Source organism: Mus musculus, chromosome 14 (genome assembly GCF_000001635.26).
Source record: "Mus musculus strain C57BL/6J chromosome 14, GRCm38.p6 C57BL/6J".
Lineage (NCBI taxonomy): Eukaryota > Metazoa > Chordata > Mammalia > Rodentia > Muridae > Mus > Mus musculus.
The window spans coordinates 72,553,915-72,577,049 of NC_000080.6; the positions used below are offsets into that span (position 1 = coordinate 72,553,915).

General features: G+C 38.5%; 1 protein-coding gene across 7 annotated transcripts in view; it reads right to left on the reverse strand.

Moving 5' to 3' along the window:
• Window positions 1–23,135, reverse strand: part of Fndc3a (fibronectin type III domain containing 3A) — a 172,754-nt gene that overhangs the window by 15,967 nt on the left and 133,652 nt on the right. For all 7 annotated transcript variants that reach the window (XM_006519115.4, XM_030247858.1, XM_006519116.4 and 4 more), the window contains 16 exons: window positions 20,609–20,766; window positions 20,438–20,497; window positions 19,376–19,514; window positions 17,521–17,574; window positions 14,928–15,052; window positions 13,396–13,570; window positions 12,183–12,269; window positions 10,692–10,830; window positions 9,570–9,638; window positions 7,684–7,802; window positions 5,328–5,433; window positions 5,066–5,241; window positions 3,720–3,833; window positions 2,925–3,074; window positions 2,544–2,827; window positions 2,233–2,445 (listed from right to left, as the gene is read on the reverse strand). In XM_006519115.4, the coding sequence (XP_006519178.2) occupies window positions 2,233–2,445; window positions 2,544–2,827; window positions 2,925–3,074; window positions 3,720–3,833; window positions 5,066–5,241; window positions 5,328–5,433; window positions 7,684–7,802; window positions 9,570–9,638; window positions 10,692–10,830; window positions 12,183–12,269; window positions 13,396–13,570; window positions 14,928–15,052; window positions 17,521–17,574; window positions 19,376–19,514; window positions 20,438–20,497; window positions 20,609–20,766 (2,168 nt within the window). The remainder of the gene's footprint in view (window positions 1–2,232; window positions 2,446–2,543; window positions 2,828–2,924; window positions 3,075–3,719; window positions 3,834–5,065; window positions 5,242–5,327; window positions 5,434–7,683; window positions 7,803–9,569; window positions 9,639–10,691; window positions 10,831–12,182; window positions 12,270–13,395; window positions 13,571–14,927; window positions 15,053–17,520; window positions 17,575–19,375; window positions 19,515–20,437; window positions 20,498–20,608; window positions 20,767–23,135) is intronic.

A 23,135-nucleotide genomic window follows, 5' to 3' on the forward strand; every position in this document is an offset into this window, starting at 1 on the left:
TTTTTATCTGAAAACGAAAGGGGATTCTTAATTCATGGGCATAATTCTAGCTAGTTTAGTGACTTTTCTTAAGAGATTTAGATAGTACTATGTGAGACTATAAAATTTCAAATAAATTGTACATATAAAATATTAGGTAGATGCTTATAATTATACATATTTTCCTTAATATATTACTTATAAATAGGATGTTTCTCAGTATTTTTAATGGGTAGTTTAAAAAAAGTTGGAAACCAAGGAATGACTAATGAATGGTCAGACAATGCTAATAACCTGGAAATATATTATAGTTAGGAATAGGAGACAGTTGATGACCTGAAGCAAATAGACCTGCAATAAGCAGTAGCTGGATAAGCCTGGCTTCTGATCCTCTGAAGTACGTTTTCTTTAAAAAAGAAAGGAAGGGAGGTGGGAAACAAGCACAGATGAAAACTGCTGAAGGTGAGAAAGTCATCCTCTGATGCCACCAGATGACAATATGAATCTCCATAGAAACAAAAAGGAGCAAAGAGGAGCTGGGGAACTGGCTCAGTAGGTAAGAGCCCTGGCTGCTCTTGCAGAGGATCCCAGCTTGGTCCTCAACACGGATCTGGTGCCTCATAAGCGAGTGTAACTCCAGTTCCAGGGCATCAACCGTCATTGCTCACCTCCGAGGCTACTAGGCACGCATGTATTGCACACACACATTCAACAGAAAATAAAAATTTTTTAAAATCTTTTAAAAAAGGACAAATAAATCTAAGCTATTAAGCTGGCATAATTTATTAAACTTATATGTTAATTTATAGATCATTAAAGAGCTTAAATTTCCATTTTTCCTAGTCATATTCATACCTCAGCAATTCCTCAGATGCTAAATGAATATAAATGAAATGTTTGCAATATTATATTTTATGTTTATCAGAAGCTTTATCTTCTGCCCACTAACTAGAATGCTTTCTGATAAACCTTTCTGAACTATCCCAAATGCAAAAGCTATAAGCTGGAGCAAACTTTTAAAAATCAATTCACCCAGTGCTTGTAGTATATGCTAAAAATGAATGATTCTTTAAATCCTGCACCTTTAGCCAAGCACTGAGTTAGAACTGTTTCTAGCAAGCCTTCTTGCTCCTCACTCCAAGAGCAAATGATCTAACAAGAGTGAGAAGAATTTAAACAATTCACCCAGAACAGTTCATAATAAAAATATGTGGTTATACCACACAATTGACAAAGAACCTTCTGGGGGAAAAATATACATAATAATAATGCCATAAATAAATGCACAGACATTAAGAAACCATAATATGGCCATTAAAATGTTCCTAAAGTGATTAAAACCAATGTAAACCTTGGGAAAACTGTCCTTAGTATTTTAAATGCTTAAGTTGGGCAAACTTCTAATTATGTAAAAAGTACAACAGTATAATTTATAATCTTAAAATATTACAACATTACCAGCTATAGAAGGCACAAGGCAATGTTTATGTGGTATATACAGAGTAAATAAACAGTCCTAAATTGGTATTTAAATAGTGTTAAAAATAATCTGAATAACATACTCTAACTGAAACACAGATTTACTATAGGGCATGTGCTATGCAGGAAGCCAGAGAGTATGTGTAGAGGACCATGAAAGAGGCACATATCAGCCCTTGGATGACAGGCAGTGGGGTAACAACACTGGACAATCAATCACAGTCCAACCAGGCCTTGCTGGTGAGGGAGGGACTACACTGTTGTTGGTTCGGAGTGCCCTTGTGACGGGAGTGAGAGTCATAACTACACTTTCTGGGCCCACAGAAACCCTGAACAAATCACACACAATCACTTTCTATAAATTGTGTCAAGCTGAAAATCAACAGCACAGTCACTTCACAGCCAAGGTCAGAGCTCATGGGGCAGAGTTCAAGAGCAGCCTACTTAATTTCCCTGAGCATCACTGGAATTACAGCAGGAAAGCCATAGGGAGTCTTCTGAAATCTTGAAAAATATATTTTTTTTGTGTGTTGTTTGTGATACACATGCAGTGAAGTGTGTGAGGTCAAACAACTGGCAGGAATTGGTCCTATCCTTTCATTAAGCAGTTTTCATGGAGTGTACTCAGGTTGGGAGCCTTGGCAGCAGGTGTCTCTTCCCCCTGAGCCACCTAGTGGCCCTTTATAGTAGTCTTCATTCTGCTCTGGCAAATTATAACATTTATATACATTAACCCCCAAATTATACACATGAAAAAGGAAGTAGAAAACCTACCTTCCATTCCTATCTTCCATCTGAAGGTGGTACTGAACAGCATCTGTGGACAACGTCTTTGGAGTTCCTTCTCCCCACTTAAGCTTAAGGTTCTGGTGGTTAAAGGCAACACATTCCAGCCGAGGTGGATCAGGGGGAAGGGGCTTAGTTTTTAATTTAATTGTATGGCTGAAAGGCCCAGCTCCAAGGCTATTCAAGGCTTGAATTCGTATTCTAAATGACACATACAAAAAACAAGTTTGGTTTATGGCAATTTTATGTATTCTATTTTTCTGGTTTAGGCAAACATAAACAGAGATTTTGAGGTATACCTGTATGTTGTATCTGGTTGCAAACTGTCTATGATATAGCTTGTCATCTTTCCCACTGTCAAAGGCTGCTTATCTCCGAGGTCTATGCTGTAGGCAAGGATTTCTGAGCCATGGTCATAAGGCTCTTTCCAGCTAATTGCAAGGCAGGTAGAGGGTGAGTAATGGGGGTATTCTATATCATCATCACTTATTTCTTGAAGACAAGTCACAATGGCAGGAACTGACGGTGGAGTCACACAGGCAACAACTTCACTGAAAGGACCTGCACCTACAACACTCATAGCCTACAAATGAATAAAGTAAGTTAACAAAGACACAATTGTGGCAGTGACCTCTAAACAGAAGATTCTGGACAGTGTGTGCCCAGGCACAGTCACCTACCTGGACTCTGCAGTAATAGGTAGTAGCTGGTGAAAGTCCTTTTAATTCACAACTGAGGCCAGGCCCACAGTAACACATCTGCATACTTCCTTCAACTCCTCCCCATTCCAGCCGGTACTCAGTGACGTCAGTCCCATTACTCAAAGGAATCTTTATGAAAAGGATACAGTATTCTTTAATTCTTGACAGTAATTAAATAGCTCTGCGGCAAAAATCATTCCTTCCTCTAACATGTTAAAAATGAGGTTATTTGAATTTATTTAAAACATTTCAACATAACCAATAGTGTATAATTTTTATTCATTAAAACTACCTGAAAACCATAAGTGCCTTGCAGCAGAAGAAAAATATGCCCAAGAGTCAGAGTATCCTAGTAAAGACACTTCAGAATAATCTGAGGGCAGGATGTTAACTTACACGGATATTCCACGTTTCAAAGGAAATGAAAAATCAGTGACCAGTTACAACATACAACACTGATGATAATGAATTTGAGAAAAAGAAATATTATACCAAATCTTATGACTGTTTGTTCAAAGTTCACCAGTGGCTAAAATATCTCAGTAAAGAAAGAAAACCTTTGATAAAAACACCAAGTGACACGAACCAGAGTCTGAATACTTAAGAGGCAAATCTATCTTACTCCAGCACTTCACTCATTTCTGCCTTGTGAATTTATCTAGGACTCAGTTTTCACATATCTGAAGGAGCAAAAGGGAAGATTACCTTTATTCTTTTATATGCACTACTCTGATCACTTTGGGAAACTATGTAAGTTAGTGGAAAGTGCAGTACCTCCCAATTCACTTGTGCACAAGTTGCAGATCTGCATGTCACTTGAGGGGGTCTGCATTGGTCTGGTGGCCCAGGAGCTGTAGTGATATCGTATTTTTCTGAAAATGGTCCAAACTAGAAAAACAAGCAGAACACATATTTTCCTTTTTCATCCTTAGATGTTCAGTGCACAGAATCCTGTATCTAAAGTCTTACAAGCAATTAAGTCCTCCAAAATTATTTGTTCATAATTCTACAGGCATTAGAAGTAAAAGACTTAACAAGTATGGAAATAGACGCAGACTTTAACGTTTCATTTAATATACTTTGCCTCTCCTACTCCCTTATTCTCTTCATGAAATGCTTTTTGTAAAAAGAGCAGGGCTCTAGTAAATTAAGGAAGTGAGAGGAAAGAAATGGTGTGAAGAGGAATGAGGGCACCAAATATGAGCACAGGAAAGAGGTGGCACCAATCTTATAGTACAGGGTCAAAGATGGGTAGTTAGTGGAAATAAGGGAAGTAAATGTTCAAAGTTGTTTTGTCAAACTAGCAAAAATGCGTAAATAAAAAGGAAGACATTACATTGAAAATGCTACCAGTTAACTGCAGCCTTGTGAGGCTGCTAAGGGCACACAGACTGACAGCTTAAATAAGGACTGTCTGCAGACTACACAATTCCATCCACAATATTTAAGTGTACTCACAGATTAAAATATAGTTCAGATGGAGACAGAACATGAATTAAAGCACAGCTCACTCAAGTCTTTAAAACTGTGGTAAAGAGACCTGTGATCTTAAATTTTGAAAAAAATTACTTACAGAATAGTTTTGGGTTTTTTTGTTTTTTTATGTGCCATACAAATAAGCAACTGCTTTGTCTTAGGGCATCTGCCTTAGCGGAGAGTTAGAGCATCAGCAACTGTGTGGAAGCACTCTCTTCTAGCCCTAGCATCACTAGTTGCAAAGTGGGCTATCAGCTCTTAATGCATTTTATGCATCTCTCTCTCTCTCAGTATGTATATGTATGTAGATACACAGTTAAATAACTCATATAAACCATAAATGCTTAAATATCAGCATTTGCTCATGAAGCAAAGCATGAATCATATCTGGTTTGCAATGAGGAGTAAATGCTGCATAAAACCAGTTTCGTGACCATGAAAACAGGCATTTAAACATCTGTAAAAGAAGCCATAACTCTTTCCAAGTGACACAAACTCTAAGGTCTCAAAGTACAAAGACAGAAAGACGAGTTATAGGGCACGCTGTTCCTTATTTGTCACTAGAAGCTTATTAAAGCAAAATGGCTTGATAGTAGGTTTGACAATACATGCTCAAGTGATGACTCAGTAGGCAGTTGCCTCACCCCTATTCTGTTTGCTGCACGAAGTCTGAAGCTGTACGTCTTTCCAGGAAGAAGGCTGCCCACTGTACACTCCACTTCAGAACCTTGGTAAACGTCTCTGGGCTCATCTTTATCTGCAGGAGTCATTTCTACTGCATAACAGGAAATGGGTGATCCACCATCAACCTGAGGAGGTCCTAAGCAGGGACATATTTAGGAGTTTAAACAGGAGAAATACTTTGGTTCTAACTTAATCATAATTCAGTACCAAAATGGAAATTACCCCATCGTAACTGTATTTCTTTTGCTTTGGGTCTACCCTGTAACCTGGGAGGGAGGCATGGGCCAGGAGGCACAGCTGGAGTCTGTACTAGTAAAGATTCAGAGACCTGCAGAAACAAAGCAAAATCAAACAACTGGATTGCTTTGATAAAGAATTTTAACACAACATAAAATTGTATTAACAGTGTGAAATCATACTTTACTACCCAAAGAAATAACGTACTGAATAGAATCAAGCCTTATTAAATCATTACAACATATTTTTATAGACAAAAGGACATTACTATAACTACTATTTAAAAAACAAGTAGGAAAAGGAATTATGTCCTTTCTATAATGAAACAAAACAAAGTATCCAAGATAATAGGCAACTAAACAAATCCTGTCCACAGGGACCCACAACCTTCTAGTTGTTCCAACAGCACAGATGTTTTCTACTGCATTGTTTTTGGAAGTTAAGACTCATAGGATTGGTTTTTGCTGGTGTTGTTAGGTTTTTAAAAAATTTTTTTGGCTTTCTTTTTTAAACCATCTTTTAACCTAAATGTTAATTTATCTATCTTATTCCTCTAATATCAATTCTACAGCCAGTCAGTTTCTCTAGTAAGACACCTTTATTTAGTATTGCTTTGATTCCTATATTTAAAGTCATGTATTTTCTTATATGACAAGAGTTTAAACCAGGGCCTTACAAATGCTAAGCAAGTATCTCACCATGAAAAGCTATCAGCCTCAGCCTTGATTTTTACTTGAAAGATTACCTGGCCTAGTTGTATATTAAGGTTCACAATTAATATTTAGTTCTTTTTTAAACACAAACCACTTGTTCAACATTTTTTCAGACAGGCAATCTATGTAAGAATGCTTCACTGACATACTAGAAAAGAATTTTAGACGCTATGTTTGTTGTTCTTAAATGTGGGGAGACTCTCTTTTGCTCCAGGTGGCTCTGGAATTCAGGAAGGAGTCTTCTACAGACGAAGACTGTTCTAACACCAAGTTATGCCTTTACTACCAGGGAGCTTCTCAAGGAATACCAGAGAGCACTGTACCACAAGCCTGCTGGGCAGGACACACTCAGTTTCACAATACTTGCAGGCCTAAAAAGAAGTTTAAAAGCCATTTTTAACGAGAGTGTTTTCATTATGTAAACTTCCACTAGAAAAATATTATTATGAATGTTCTAATAAGTGATTCTTGGTTAAATTCATTAAAAATACATCAGGAGCCTAGAGCACGATTCCAGCCCAGGAGTGAAGAATGGGAAGACATGAGCAAGGAAAGGGGCTCCATATGCTGTCCAAAACTGGGGGAGGGGTCTGCCTCATCCTGCTGCATTGAGCTCGGAGACTGGGGCTGCTTGTGGTCTGTGCCTGGGCCACAGCTCCTGGCATGCTTTAGGATGCTCCCCCAAAACTCACAAGTAGGAAATGTAGAGACAGGGACTGAAGCAAGCATCTTGGCAGGGAATGGAGAACACAAAATATTTCTGTGGTTTGAAATGACTTAAAGATGAGGAAAAGGGCAGTCTCTGCCAGTTCTCTCATGCTCTTGTTTGTTCTCAAGCAGACTCAAAGTAGAATCCCTCAAGAGCGCAAACAGTGGGAGGACTGTAAGCAGCCCAAACAGGCAGTCGGGAAGCCTGATGAAGACACCCTCACTGAATTACTGACCCATGAAAATGTTGGGACTGAGTAAGTGTAACTGAAGATGTTAAATGAACTCAATATTGAGCCAGGCTCTAAAGCTGTTCTTAGAATTGGGATACGATCAATGTAACTGATGAAGTTACTGGTCACTGACTTACTGAGTCCCCCTTTCTTTTTTTTTTTCTCTCCCCTCCCTCTCTCCTTCTCTTTCCCCTCTCCCTCTCTCTCTTGAGGCAGGGCTTCTTAGCCCTGGCTGTCCTGGAATTTGCTCTGTATACCAGGCTGGCCTTGAACTCAGGGATCCATCAGCCTCTGCCTCCCAAGTGCTGGGATTAAATACCCAGCTACTGATTCTCTTAATAATCATAAAATAATAGTTACTTTTTCTGAAATACTAAAATGTCGTATCTGTGTTTGAATAATTTATGGTTTCTCCAGAGACAAAATTTCAAAGCAGCAAATCAGTTTCTAACTATTTCAATTTCTGCTAAATATAAATATCAAATATCATCCTAGGATTTACCTAAATATAGACTGTGAGTAAAATAACCTGTTAGAATATTCTGGTAAGTGTAACAATAGTCACCCAGGTTACAAAAAAACTACTCTTGCAGATTTGTCCACACATTTCACCAATGAGGGCAGGAAATGCTGATCCTGCTCCATGTGGTCCAAATTAACGAACAAACATGTACATATAAGCATTACCGCACTCTGCCCTCCGTCACTAATGCAGTAAACCCGTAAGCGGTAATAGCAGCCTGGAGTCAGCCGGTCACAAAGATGTTCCCTGGTAGTGCCACTGTAGATCATATCCCATTTGTTTCCTGAAAAGTGTAGAATTATGTACAATCAGCTCCGAAGTAATGGTTAACATTGTGGTATTCTGGAGAGGGTAGGCATCTCAGGCTTCACTAAGTTAAGTGTGTATGTAACTGCTCCACTATGTTCATAGCAGCCTTATTTATAATAGCCAGAAGCTGGAAAGAACCCAAATGTCCCTCAACAGAAGAATGGATACAGAAAATGTGGTACATTTACACAATGGAGTTCTACTCAGCTATTAAAAACAATGAATTTATGAAATTCTTAGGCAAATGGATGGATCTGGAGAATATTATCCTGAGTGAGGTAACCCAATCACAAAAGAACACACATGATATGCACTCACTGATAAGGGGATATTAGCCCAGAAATTTAGAATACCCAAGATAAAATTTGTAAAACACATGAAACTCAAGAAGAAGGAAGACCAAAGTGTGGATACTTCCTTCCTTCTTAGAATGGGGGACAAAATATCTATGGATGGAGTTATAGAGACGAAGTTCAGAGCAGAGTCTGAAGGAAAGACCATCCAGAGACTGCCCCACCTGGGGATCCATCCCATAAACCACCACCAAACCCAGACACTAGGCAGATGCCAACAAGAGCTTGCTGACTGGAGTCTGATATAGCTCTGCCAGTGCCTGGCAAATACAGAAGTGGATGCTCACTGTCATCCATTGGACGGAGCACAAGGTCCCCAATGAAGGAGCCAGAGAAATACCCAGGGAGCTGAAGCCCCATAGAAGGAACATCAATATGAACTAACCAGTACCCCTAGAGCTCCTTAGAACTATACCACCAATCAAAGAAAACACATGGTGGAACTTGTGGCTCTAGCTATATTTGTGCCAGAGGATGGCCTAGTCAGTCATCAATGGGAGATGCCCCAGTATAGGGGAATTCCAGGATCAGGAATGGGAGTGGGTGGGTTGGGGAACAGGGGGAGGGGAGAGGGTTTAGGGAATTTTCAGAGGGGAAACCAGGAAAGGGGGTAATATTTGAAATGCAAATAAAGAAAATATCTAATAAAAAAAGAAAAAAGAAATAAAAAACAAAAACAAAAAAAAGTGTGTATGTAACTTGTCAGAAACAATTCAAGCCTAACTTTATGTTTCCTGGAAAAGATTTAATTTTCTTTATGCACGTGGTCTACAACACAAATCTGAATGGCTTTGTTGAACTGAAATATCTCTGTACAATCTTTGGCTTAGACTGGTAATTTGTTTTTAATTAAGCATATTAAATGTGTCTCCTGGCCCAGTAATAACAAAGAATATAAAGGATCAGTATCATAACACATTTAATCATAATTTTAAGACCTTTCTTTGCAGTAAGCGTGCCTTTTATAGAAATAAAATCTGATGAACAGGTGACTCAAGCATAAAGTTCATATGTCATAAAAACCTTAATTAGGGCTAACCTCCAGAGACTAGTTTTCCTCTAGTACACATGGGTATAAGCCTTACTTAATAAACTACTCTTTAATAAAAACATTAAATATATAGTATCTAAAAATGAGTCTGGATATGCTAGGTTTAAACAATATAAACATGAAAAAAAGAATGAAAGAAAACATAATAGAGGCTGACATTTGACCCACTGTATTTCCAGAGGTCACTATCTGAAGTGCATCATAATGGGCATAATCATAGCTGCCACAAACACCCTCACCCCTGCCATCACCAAATCAAGGACAATTTGCAGCGCAGCAAAACTGTGTTTATGTCAGCAAACAGAACATGTCTATCAGCTGTACTGGCTATACTTACCATTAGAACCTTCTGCCATCTCCACCACGTACTTATTGATGGGTGCCCCTCCATTGTCTTTTGGTGGATCTATCACAAACAAAAGTGGTATTATGGAAATCCCAATAGACAGAATACAAAGACAGATAGTTATAGGGGGAAAAGAATTACCTGAAACAATTACTATTCACACATCCTTTGTCTACTCTGCTGTCAGCGTTTTTCAATTAATATATCAGTCTTCCTACTGAACCTACCCATATAAAGTTGACTCTAGGGGCTGGTGAGATGGCTCAGAGGGTAAGGGCACTGACTGCTCTTCCTAGAGGTACTGAGTTCAAATCCCAGCAACCACATGGAGGCTCACAACCACCCATAATGAGATCTGACGCCCTCTGCTGGCGTGTCTGAAGTCAGTTACAGCGAACTTATGTATAATAAAAAATAAATCTTAAAAACAAAACAAAACAAAAAACAGTTGAGTCTATAACAATTTTAGTGGCTGCACAACATTCCATTCATGTAGCTCCAAAGGGAACTTGAAGTTTGTACTTGTCATATGGTGACTTTTTCAACTGTCTCCAAGGCAGGATTGCCCATATGTAAGTGGGCAGATGTTCTGCAAATGTTCCATTTTGTTGTTGTTGACTTGAGAGCCAAGATGACGCAATGCTGCTGGCTCCATGTTGAGCAATCTCTCTTTCACAGGAAGCTGACCCTGTCTATCCTCTTACAGCAGCCTCCCTCCCACCCACCTAGTTCTTTTAGTGTCAAACCTAGTCAGTATCTGTGAGCACAGCTTTCCACAGATACTGTGTCCATCAACAGTATCCCTTTCTTCTGAACAACTCCTGTGAGTCTGCCTTTTGTCCCATAGGAAGGTGCTACAACATCTAACAACACACACGATGAGCCATTGTCTGCGCATGGCTTAAAATAACAATAATTTATCCATCTGGACATTTACATCCACAAAACAGGAACTTGAGTTTTGAACTAGTTGCTTATGGATTTTCTTCTTCTCTTCTAAGGATGAATGGGAAAAATTTCTAGCAACAGGTACAGTTTTATTTTCACAAGGCTGGTCTTAAAGAAAAGTTCATATTTAAATTATTTTTATCAAACACAAAATGAACATCTTACCCCAAGTAATTTTAAAGCCGTGCGAGTGTATCTTCCCTTTAACTGAAGGCTTCACAGGTACTCCTGGTTTATCAGGGCAGGTACTGAATTCCACCACTTCGCTAGGATTGCTTTTACCTTCTGAGTTATAAGCAATGACCTGAGAACACAAAGATCTAATGTTCATTACCTGATAACACATTGAATCAAGCAGTGAGCAAAACACAAGCTCAGTGAAATGACTAAACACTTTGAAACTGAGAAGTCCTCTCTGTTGGAGAACTGTGTGTCTTCACATTAAGTGTGCTTGTAATTGACAGCCCTAAGTTATTCCCAATAGTTTCCTCTGATGTAAAGAGTACAGCAGAAATGCCCTAGGCATATTATGGGAAAGTATCTGTGGTGAGATCTGAGGGCCCAGGGAGGAACCAGGTGAGTGAACTTGGAAGTCAACACCTTTCAAATGATTCCACTTCAGAAGTCTTTAAATCTGAACCACTGGTTCCTGGATTCCTAGCCAACAGAAGCTACAAGATAACAAATACTTATTTCCAGGAAGGAAAAAAATGAGATAGATTTTAACACAGAAATGAAAAAAAAAATTCAATCTGGGAGTCATTTTGATTTTAGAAATGATGCCCACATTTTCACCTTGTCATGAACTATGTAATTATGAATGAGAATTTTAGTAACTCCAGCATTCTAAGTAACAACTGGCCTGTGAGAACCTAGTCAAAGACAGTGCTCTGTCTGACTTTCTTGGGTCTTTGCATTGCTCTCACACATCCAGGTAACTTTCAGCATCCCACTATAATTTTAGGTTTGTTTCTACTAACTGTAATTATTAAATAATTCAAGTACTGGGCAAATTTAAGAGCCAAAATATATCCTAGAGTGATGCCATAGGAAGAAAGATGAGTTCCAGAACTTTCCATAGAAAAATTTCAATCCGTCACTACTGCCAACAAGCAAGTGCCACAAGGTTGAATTATAAAGTAAGGCATCACCACTTAGCACCATCAGTCACAACAAGAACAGACCCAGGCAAGGGTTGTCAATGGACATTAAAACAGGAGTGGAACCCTGGTACAGAATACAATGGGTACAAAGGGCAGAGAATGATTTTGCAGCTAAGAAACTGGTAAATACCACCTCCTTTGAGGGATTATGACTAACAGTATATGAAGAATCTTTCTAAGGCATGATGCTAATAATCATTTTGGGTATGTTTTAACATTCATATTTTAGTATCTGTACTCACATTACACAGTATTAGTAATAGGTCCACAAAATGTTGAAACCGGTTGTGAATGTAAATATATGAAGTTTGAAGAACATTATTATATTACAGTAAAAAGTAAAACAGAACCAACTACCCATTACAAATGAAAGAATTAAAATTTAAGACCACAGGAACGGTTTGGAAGGACATAAAATGTAAACATGCACGTGGTTTTAACTTTACAAGAAAAATAAAAAGAATACTTTTCTTAATGGGCTTTTAAATTCTACCTTAAATTTATACTTTGTACTTCGTCTCAGATTTTTCACTGTGTAAGCAAGATCTTCTCCATCATATTTCGGCTTAAAGCCATAGCCCTGGAAAGGGAAACACAGTTTCCATTAGGCATCTGCTTGCAGAGGTATGAAGAGTAACAGCAATGTGAAGGCCTGACTTACTCTTCACCTATGACTGTGTAGATGAAGTCTCACCTTGGCCCTTCTCCTATCTTTAGTGACTGAACACTGATAGGCTACAGAACCTTTTGTAGATGAATTGAGATAACTCAGTCTCAGTAAAATCTGAGAGCCAAGAGAAGGTCTTTGTGTTGAGGGAGGAATTGGAGCCAATGGCAAGTTCACTATCAAAGGGATTTCCCAAGAACCAAATTTCTCAGCAAAGTCACAAGAACTAACCATACACAAGTCTTTAACACCCTTACTTTGCCCTGAATACATAACTGTGTTTAAGTGAACAAATAAACAGGTGACTGTCCTGGGAGATAAGGTACCATTTAGGTCCAATATTGCTATTTACAGTTCCAGTGACAATATTTCACTATTGTATTAGCTCCTATGATGAAATTATAAAAGTGGAGATATAATTGAAAACACAGTATGATTCCATTTAAATGTATACATAAAGATTTATAGCATATTCACAAGAATGTGCCACTATTACCTGATCATAATCTTAAACAAGGCTGTTTTTGGTTAGCAGGAAATAGAGGCAGGGAAGAAGAATTCAGGATGCACTACACAGCCTCCCACGTAACTCTCAGTCTGTGGTACATCCACAAGCAGTACTGAACGTGACAGGACTCTGACACTGCTCTGTGCAGAGGCTGAAAGCTGTGCTGACATTCCCTTTATTTCTTCCTAAGTCAGTCAATCCATGTCTGACTCTCTGGGCTGGGAGATGTAAGGTGCCATGATGCTTAGGTAAATGCTCTACCACTGAGTTATGCAGCCAGCTCTCAAATGCAAAGTGCAGTCTTTATGGTTTCTAAGTATAGTCTTCAACATTCATAGAGCCCTAAACCTCTTATATACACCAAGAAATCAAGAGACTTGACTTTCCTACCAATCTCACTTACACAATAGCAAAGCAAGGCCTGATGGAACTTGGGGAATGGCCAACTCCTGTGGTGACAGTTACTGTATTGGGGTTAACACTGTACCAAAATTACTTCATCTCTTATTTAAACTACAGAATCATACTTACTGATGTTTCCTCTTCCATCTCTAAAATGTAAGAAATCCCTTCATCTGATGGTGTTCCTGAGGGCTTAGTCCACTGTAGGGACAGCCAAGTAACTCCAGCCTTGGTCAACACAGGACTTGCGGGGACAGAAGGGGCACAGCCTGAGGTGTAGTACAGGACCTCTTCACTAAAATCACTGTTGGAACAAATGATTTTTAAAAAAGGAGTAAAAATCATTTTATTGATAAAGAACCTCTTTTCCCCACTAATACTATTTCTTCAAAATGAAAAATTTAAATTTGTTGTTGTTGTTGTGATGGGGTTCAAATCAAGAACCTTGACTGAACCAGCTAAGTTTGAGCTAGGCCTAGAAAATTAAAACTGAATGGACCTGAAGAATTTTTTAGGAAGCCCAGATACCAAAAGGTTAGTATTCTTTCAAATGTGTAAGTTTTGTTCAGACATTTTTAAGCTTTGGTAGTGAAATATATTCAGTCAGTGGGAAAAAAAAACCACAGTGGTCTGTAGGAAACAGAACGCAGTAAACCCAGTTCACTGTGTACTTCTGTCACACTTCCATATGGTATGTATATGGAGCAGAAAAGACAGTTCTCATAAATGCCATTTTATGTAAAGAACATGTAAATGGTGTAATTAAACCCACCAACTCCCAAAAAGGTAAGTAGAGGAATTTCTAAAATAAAACAAAGGCTATTTTTAACAGGACACTTAAAAGGCCTAGGCTTGTCTGAGCTACACAGAGAAACATTTATGAAACAGAAAACAAGCCAGGCAGTGGTGGCACATGCCTTTAATTCCAGCACTTGGGAGGCAGAGGCAGGCAGATTTCTGAGTTTGAGGCCAGCTTGGTCTATACAGAGTGAGTTTCAGGACAGACAGGGCTACACAGAGAAACCCTGTCTTGAAAAAGAAAAAAAAAATAGAAGAAGAAAAAGAAGGAGGAGGTGGAAGGAAGAAGGAAGAAAGAAGAAGAAAAAAGAAGGAAGAAAGAAGGAAGGAAGGGAGGGAGGGAGGGAGGGAGGACGGGCAAAACAAAACTCCAGATACAATTTAATGGTTACCGAAAATCCACCTAAACTCAACGAAGCCTGTTTACCAGTGGCATTAATATGTTTTATCCTAAATATGATTTATTATTTCATTCACAAATAAACAATAGAAATTTGAGCCTTTCAAGATTAAAAAGGGGAGGGGCACTTTCTATTTGCATCAAGCACCACGGTTATGAAAACCACTAGATTCTAAACAAAACCATTAAAACATATACACTGATTTAAAAAAAACAGGAAAAAAAATCCAGAAACAAAAACAAACAAACAAACAAACAAACACCCATAAGCCCTCTGGAGAGACATGTAAAGATTTAACTTATATTTGAGGTTGGAATAGGTTTTGAGTTTAATCTTTATTGTCACCTCTATGTAACTCTCTTCTGGACTTTGCTACATCATAACTCTATCAACAAAATAAAGCAAACTTTTCAGTGGATAGTCTGACTAATCTAAAATATATATATTTTACAAATGTCTTACCTTACACCATAGTCATTTTTGGCTGATAATCTAAATTTACAACCCATTGCTGGTGAGAGTTTGGTAATTTTAAATTGCTTCTGTGAGCCCATGTAACACTGACAGAATTCTCCATTTCCTTTCCCCTAGGAGAAATGGCTAGTTATTATATATAATATGCACTACCAACAAGAGACAAATCCATATCAGTTCCTGTTTGATAGTTGTTTACTAGCTGGTACAGTATACAGTATCAGAACTCTGTTATACATACCATGGATCTTAAGAAAAGGCTGAGACACTGAACATCTTATGTATGGTTGACTTCAGGTGCAGAATTCCAAGAGCAGAAATAGCTCTCCAAGTAGCCAAGCATGGTTTTTTAAATTAAATATGGTGTTTCAGTCAGTGCTAAATTTCTGGCCATTATAAGGTATGGACCTTATAATCTCCACAGGGGACAAGTAGTGATGGCAACAGGCTGCTGTCTGAGACAGACAAGTAGCCACTTACCATTAACTCAGGAAAAGTTCTTTGTGAAGAGTTTATAAACCTATCTTCAAACCTCCTCCTAGACACTGCTAAGTGTCTTTAAAATAAAGGCCGGAAGCAGCAACTGCTCCAAAAGTTACATATAAGTATTCTAGCAGAAGTGGGAGCAGCACAATTAGATAACAAAGAGGAAAAGTTAGGCCACCCCAGGACAACTGGAAACTCAGTAATGCTGGGTCTTTTCCCACCTATTTTTCACCCCTGTACCTTGGTCAAGGGCAGTTGGGGCTACTTCTGCTTCTCTGAGAATGACTGCATCTGGCTGTAAAACTGAACTGTCTTATTTTTAATAGTATTTAGCTAAACCTACTGCATAGTCTAAGCACAAAATCACATATTCTGAATAATGGTAGATTTTGTTCTCTTGTCTGGACACTATGACTGTATCATGAGTTTAAAGTCATTAAATTACAACTTCTTGAATAATATAAACTGGTATAATAGAATGTAGAGTGGTATATTTGGCTAGCGGATACTTTAAAAAGAAATCCCTTGTTTAGTAATGCTATAAAATTATTGAACAATGAATAAATTTCTTGTTCCTGCTACATTTTAGCATTTCCCCTCCTATCACCTATGAAGTCTTCTGTGATTTGTCAAAAGCAATTTTATTCTGAATTTTCTTAGCATTTCTGGAACAAACCTTCTTAGTTATGCGTTATTATTCTTTCAATATATACCATTGAATCTCCACATTATCAATAGAATTTCCACTCTCTCTGGCACCTTTTCTTTGCTTGGTATAAACAACAGGATTAGAGAGAATGAAGTAATTCTCAAATACAAGATAGAAACAAGAAAACAATGCATTAAAACTGTATAGCCCATTATTGTGTTGCTGTGGCTGTCAGAGATGCTCAAGACCTAATAATCCCTAGTCTCCGAATGTCACCTTAGATGGTGACAGGATGAACAATCTGGCTAGATTAAGGGTCTTGAGAAAGAGGGTTGCCCTTGATTATGTGGACCAGCCACAAAGGTAAGCACAGACAGCGTCCTGAGACAGGCACTGAGTCAAGCCATGGGCCACAGGAAACTGGCTGGGAAAGGAAACAGTTCTAGAACCATTGGAAGGAACAGTCATGTTGACACATTAATTTTGGCTCAGTGAAAACTGTTTTATTTTTGGCTTTCAGAACTGTAAGATGTTGTTTAAATCATCAGTTTTATGGTAATTTTCTATACAGGAAAACAAATAGTCTTGCTATTAAGGCTGACATGGGAAAAAAATACTGCCTTTTCCAAGGCAATTACAAAGAAAAACTGCTCCCCCCAACTCTGTCTGTCTGTCTCTGTCTTTCTCTCTCTCTCTCTCTGTACACACACACACACACACACACACACACACACACACACACGCACACACATGCGGGCGCGCGCTCACGCGGTTAAACCCAGTGCCTCGAACTTGTTAGGCTCTACCTCTGAGCTATATCCCAAACTCCTCAAGTGACTATTTTAATAGTATGTTGGAACACAATCCATGAAAGAAGCTATGTAAGTTTTCTGACAACTTGTGAGAAATCTCCAAGTGAACACAAGTCTTGTAAACTGTTCCTTCATACCCTTGACTGTTCCTCTATACCACGGTTGTTCTTAGAATGTGCTTGGTGCCCCTCCCAGGAGTAGTGGGTAGAGTTCACTTTGGATTACTCACTACAACTTGCTATGTTATTTGTTTATATGACTCTATGGAAATACATGTTTTTGTCTTTGTTACTGTACACTTTACTCAAACCTCACTTCAGACAATACATTGTCTGATGCTCTGAATCAAGCTGGCTAGTGCATGAGACTTTGTCTGCCTCACTTTCAGGCCCCATCTCCCACATTCATACTGCCAAAGAGAGTGGTAACAATGCTGGTTGCTGAAACACACACCATCCTCCTTCACGGGCAAGTCCATTAGTTATGTTTGCTAAGGACATTTACTTAACCATCTAGTTGCCCACCATACAAAATATTGTTTCCTAAGAGAAATACAACTAAAACATAGAAAACATTATTTTGTGTGAAGATACACCCTTAAGTTTAACCACTAAAAAAGATTCAATGTACTTACTTCATCCCATTCTAAAATAAAACTTTGGATTTTAGAACCATTGTCACTAGGTGCCTGAAACAGGGTCAAGAAAAAAAAAAAGAGAAAAATTAGACATAAATAACAAGCAACCTACTTTATGTCACAGATGTTGTCTGTGACTTAGCCTTTAAAAATGGTCACAGAGGGAATGAGAGCAGGTTCCATGGTTAAGAGCAATTGGTGCTCTTACAGACAACACAGGTTTGGTTACCAGAATCCACATGGTGTCTCGCAACCACCCCTAATTCCAGTTACTGAAGACCTGATACCCTCTTTAGGCCTTGGTGGACATTAGACATACAAAATGTACGTAAATACAAGCAGGCAAACACTCATACACATAAAAAATCAAAAAATAAAGCAAGAGGCCATCTACATTTTTCGGAGTATTCTATAATCTTTAACAATAACTATATTAACTTTCACAATTCTTTTAAAAAATCATTTGCCCATTAGATTTTATCAGGTTTAAATTCCCACTATTTTTACTGTAAGTAACCTTACAATGTAATTAGACAATCTGTAATATACCAAAGAACAGAGTGCTAGAGGGTATGCTGCTAGACAGAGGGCTGTGCTGGGATCCATGTTGCTAGACAAGCATGCCCATCCCCCCAGACTGCATAATCTGTTTGGCTTTAGGAGAACTCCTTGGCATTTCACTATAGCATTAATCATTCTTGGAATGAGAACTCCAATCTCCTTTCCATTAAGTTTCCCTCCTACAACTTCAATCCGCTTCTCTTTTGTAGAACAAACGATCTTAAAACTCTGTATCTAAAGAAACTCTACTCTGAGATTCCTAATATCTTACATTAAAATTTTACACAAAATATTGAGTCAGAATAGTAACTACTAATTGATACAGCAAAAACAGTTCCAAGTGACTACATTGAGAAGTGGGGGAAGAAAAGATTCTTGGAAGTCCCAGCTGTTTTGTAACAGAAGAAAAGATTTCATAGACAGAGACTGAAAGTAGGGAGGAGGTAAAAATTTATTTTCCAAGAGTTCATGGCTCTAAATTGTCTTAGTCTAGCTGCTAAGTCATCATGGTTCCTTTACTTAAAAAAGCTTTTTTTGGGGGGAGGGGGAAAGATATAATGCCCACTTTCAATAACCCAAAGTCCACCTTCCTGTTGTCCTCCAAGCAAACTATTATGTGTAAAGCGTTTTGCATACCTCACTGAATTATCACCCCATCTTTATGTTGTCCCTTTATTGAAATTATACAAACGACAAAATGAGGGCTTTAAAGTAATTCGACTTACTAAGACAACTGAGACAGAATGATAGCAAGTTCAAAAAAGAAGTGGGGTAATGGGGATAAAAGTCAGTTGTTGTGTTTGCCTAACACACGGAAGGCTCTCTCATCAACCCTCAAGCCTCTGGTATGGGAGAGGGTGTCCCTAGATTATCTAAAACAGAATCAGTTGGGCTCCATCTTGATCAGACTGAGGCTTTTTCTTGATTGCCAGTTGATGTGGGAGGGCCCAGGCCACCATGGAGATACTATCTCTAGGTAGGTGGGCCTAGGAGCAAGCCAGTAAGTAGTGTTCTTCCATGGTTCTACTCTGACTTCCAGTGAGACTGTAACCTGTGGGATAAAATAAACTCTATCCTCTTGCAAGTTGGTTTTCGCCAGTGACAACAGTAGCAGAAAGTGAGTTATCTGAAGGCATAAGAAGCAAGCACCCACTTTATTGTACAATGAGAAAAACATGTTATTTAAGTTAACACTCTTTTGGTCTCCAAAAACAATTGGCATTTTAACACATGGAGAGAAAAGGAAAAAAGAAGAAATGTCTACTTAGAAATCCTCCATGGCTATTCTTACCTTCCACTGCAAGGTGAGTGAATTTTTGGTCCGGTTGGCTATTCTTGGTGCATTGGGGGGATCAGGCTCACAGCTTAAGGTCGTAAAGCTTTCCGCTTCTGAAGGAATTCCCTTGATTGAATTGGACTCTGCCTGTACTCTATGGGATAAAATAGTTTTATCCACTTTTACTTTCAACAGTATCAGCTTTAAATATATACAGGTAGTAAGGTGACTTTCAAATATTCTACCAAGAAAATATAAGTATTATCTAGAAGTAAAGAGTATCTCTTAAAAATAGAAAAATAGTATAAACCAGTGTTTTTATTTTACTGTAACTCAAAGTAAGAGAATTAAAATGTAGACATGTCTACACACACACAAACACACACAATTTCCCAAACTAATAATTTTCCAAAAAAAAAATATTCTTAGTTAACTTTCTATTCTACTTGACTTAAAAATTTTTGAATATTAACCCACACTATTCATGATTCAATAATGGTGTCAATCCAGTTGAAATAGATTAGCTTGGACAATGCTTTGATTGGAAGTACAGAAAACTTACAGCATTAATGTAAAATGGGAATACTCCTAACTATAAATGTTCTTTTGAAAAACAGGGTGACTATGTATTGAGCCTCTGCTGGGGAGGCCTCCGAGTAAAAACTTAACAAAATATACTGGGAAACTATAAGACATTATCAGAATTGGTCCTATTAAATGTGGAATTCTGAGATCCTTAAAATCCCAAGGTCCCTCCAAAAACATGATGCAGATTACTACACATCAGAGTGAAGCAAGCATTGTTTATGATTCTGTGTATAAACACCTCAGAAGCTAGGGCAAGCTGGAAGTGCTAAAGCAAATATTGCAGATCCTCTACAGAGTCCTTCTAACCCTTCATCTGACAGGGTAATTAGCTCTTTCCCTTACTGTACCACTTACATTTGAGTTAAATATTTTTAAGTGTTGTGGATGATTTTGAGAAATGATAATAATTCTAGATTTTAAAGGCAATCATTAATGACTCTCGCCCTCTGCAGTGCTTGTCACATGGAAGCAAGGGTACACAGTCCTTACTTTGCATGGTAATCTGTGGCTGGTTTGAGATCATTTAAAGTGACACTTGTTTCTTCTCCTCTGAAAAAGGAAAAAAAAAAAAAAAGAATACATAATATAATTGGCAATAAGCCCTTTATCACAAACTGTTAACCCATGTAACATAGAAGAGCAGGACCAGAAAACACCTACATATAAACACTTCTGTATTTCCCTTCCTTCCCAGTGCTGGAAACCAGGACTTCATAATTGAAGAGCTCTGGTACAGCTGTCTCGTTCACTTCGCCGTTAATGAAGCTGGATGGTGGCGACCAGGTGAGCAGGACAGTCCTTGCCTGAATGTCTGAGGCCTAGGAAACAAAATGGCAACAGGTGAAAGCACTATGAATCAAATGCACATGCACAATGAGTAGTGAGCTCTCTGTGGGCACAGAACTGCACAAAGCAGTAGCAGCCTAAACTACCCCAAACAGCTCACAGCAGGATGCTCTATGTCCAGGGGAGATGAATTTGTTGTGAAGATGAAAGGCAGACAAAATAGAAAGATTGATGTGGTCCATTCCAGGCTGTACAGTGCCACATTAAACGATGGGTGAAAGTAACTTTTAAACTTATCTGAGCGTTCATTTTATATTCACCAAGTATATAACAGGAAGGAAATAAAATGGATTAAAAGAAAATGAACGAAGGGCATTAATGTTTCAAGGAGACAAACCACAAATGCACCACACATTAAAGACTGTAGGTGTAAGCACAGTTAAAAGGCAGCTGTTACAATGAGACACTGCTCTAACCACTAGACAGGAGAATATGAAAAAGCTAAGGATTAGTATGTTGAGGGTCCAGAGAAATGGGCATGTAGAATGAGAATAGGAATGTATGCTGTTACAGCCCTTGCTCAGGGCTATTTGGGAAACAAGTAGTGTCTTCCTTCCTCCTTCCTTCCCTTATCCCTCCTCTGTCTCAGGGCTATTTGGGAAACAAGTAGTTTGTTCTACTTATTTACCTTCCTGTCTCTGTCTGTCTGTCTGTCTGTCTGTCTGTCTATGGTCAGCCTGTCTGTCTATCTATCTATCTATCTATCTATGGTCAGCCTATCTGTCTGTCTGTCTACCTATCTCAGGTCGGTCTATCTATCTATCTATCTATCTATGGTCAGCCTATCTGTCTGTCTGTCTGTCTGTCTGTCTGTCTACCTATCTCAGGTCTCACAATACAGGCAAGGCTAAACCAGAATGTGAGTTCCCAGCCTCAGCCTCCTCAGTTCTGGGATTATAAACCTGTATACTTCCATGCCAGACTGTATTTACTTTTAGATTTAAGAATTTCACTTCAGTATTTTCTTCTCTCAGGACACTACCCTACAAACTGCAAAAGTGCACAAGTACACTCACTTCAAGATGTTCACTGCAGCATGACTGATGGCAGCAAGCTGGAAACACAGGTGCTGGCCTCTAATACTGGTGCTGCCTCTTAAAGCATCCCTATTCATGTATTTAAAAAGAATGAGAAAAGAATGATAAAAGTTTCATTAATATATTGGTGATACCTAAGGGTATGGAAAAAAGAAAAGCTGGGTGGTAGTTTATAGTAGTTTGTTAAATACTAAGTGCTCAAAGACGCCTGAAATGTACTATACAAGTAAACTTACTGCTGCCTTTTGGTGTTTGTTTTCTGTTCATATGTAGAAGAGGAGTTGTAAGAGGAAAAAACACAAGAGGTTTTAATTGCTTTATACATGCACACTCTTATTGGATAATTCTGAGAAAGAGTATGTTTCTCTTATAGCAGTGGCCTAATGAAAGAGAAAGTGGTATAGGAATTAGACATAGTCTAAAGATTAGCACAGGAATGGGGCTGGCGAGATGGCTCTGAGGGTAAAGGCACTTGGTATGTAAGCTTTGTACCCCAAGTTTGTGACCAGAACCTACATAAATGTGGAAGGAGAGGCCTGACTTCACAGTACCCTTCGACTGTCACATGAGTATCAAGGCAAGCACACTTAGGAACGCATGGGATGAATACAATGTAAAAGATTATATATATATGTGTGTGTGTGTGTGTGTGTGTGTGTGTGTATACACATTAATTAATTAATTCATTTCATGTATATGAGTACACTGTCACTCTCTCAGGCACACCAGAAGAGGGCATCAGATCCCATTACATATGGTTCTGAGCCACTGGGAATTGAAACTCAGGACTTCTGAAAGAGCAGTCAGTGCTCCTAACCGCTGAGTCAACTCTCCAGTCCCTCATATATATTCTTATTGTTTCCAAATGTAAAATTAAACCACATCACAGCAAAAACAAGCCTAATTGTGAATATAACTTTCTTTTTGAAAGTTCTCCAAGCCTGAATAACTTCCAAATTGCATATTTTCTGCTTTTGTGAAGTTAGGGGAACACAAAAGTTTACTTACTGTAATGCTGTCATAAATTCTTCAATGGACTTAAAATGACTCTACATTAAACAGTGTCTATCTGGCTATTAGCTGGTAGATGGGACAGACTTTTGTTTTTGTTTAAACATAAGCACACTGTTCCTGTCACATGCATGTGTGTGCTCATGCACATCCCATTAGGTGTCTTGACCCCACAGAATGCCAAGGTCAACAGGACTAAGGAGGTGGTTATGGAGCTAGACTAACTGGCATTGATCGGCCTTCTGAAATCCATCTACCTATTAGGCCTGTGGTTCATTACTGCACTTCACAAA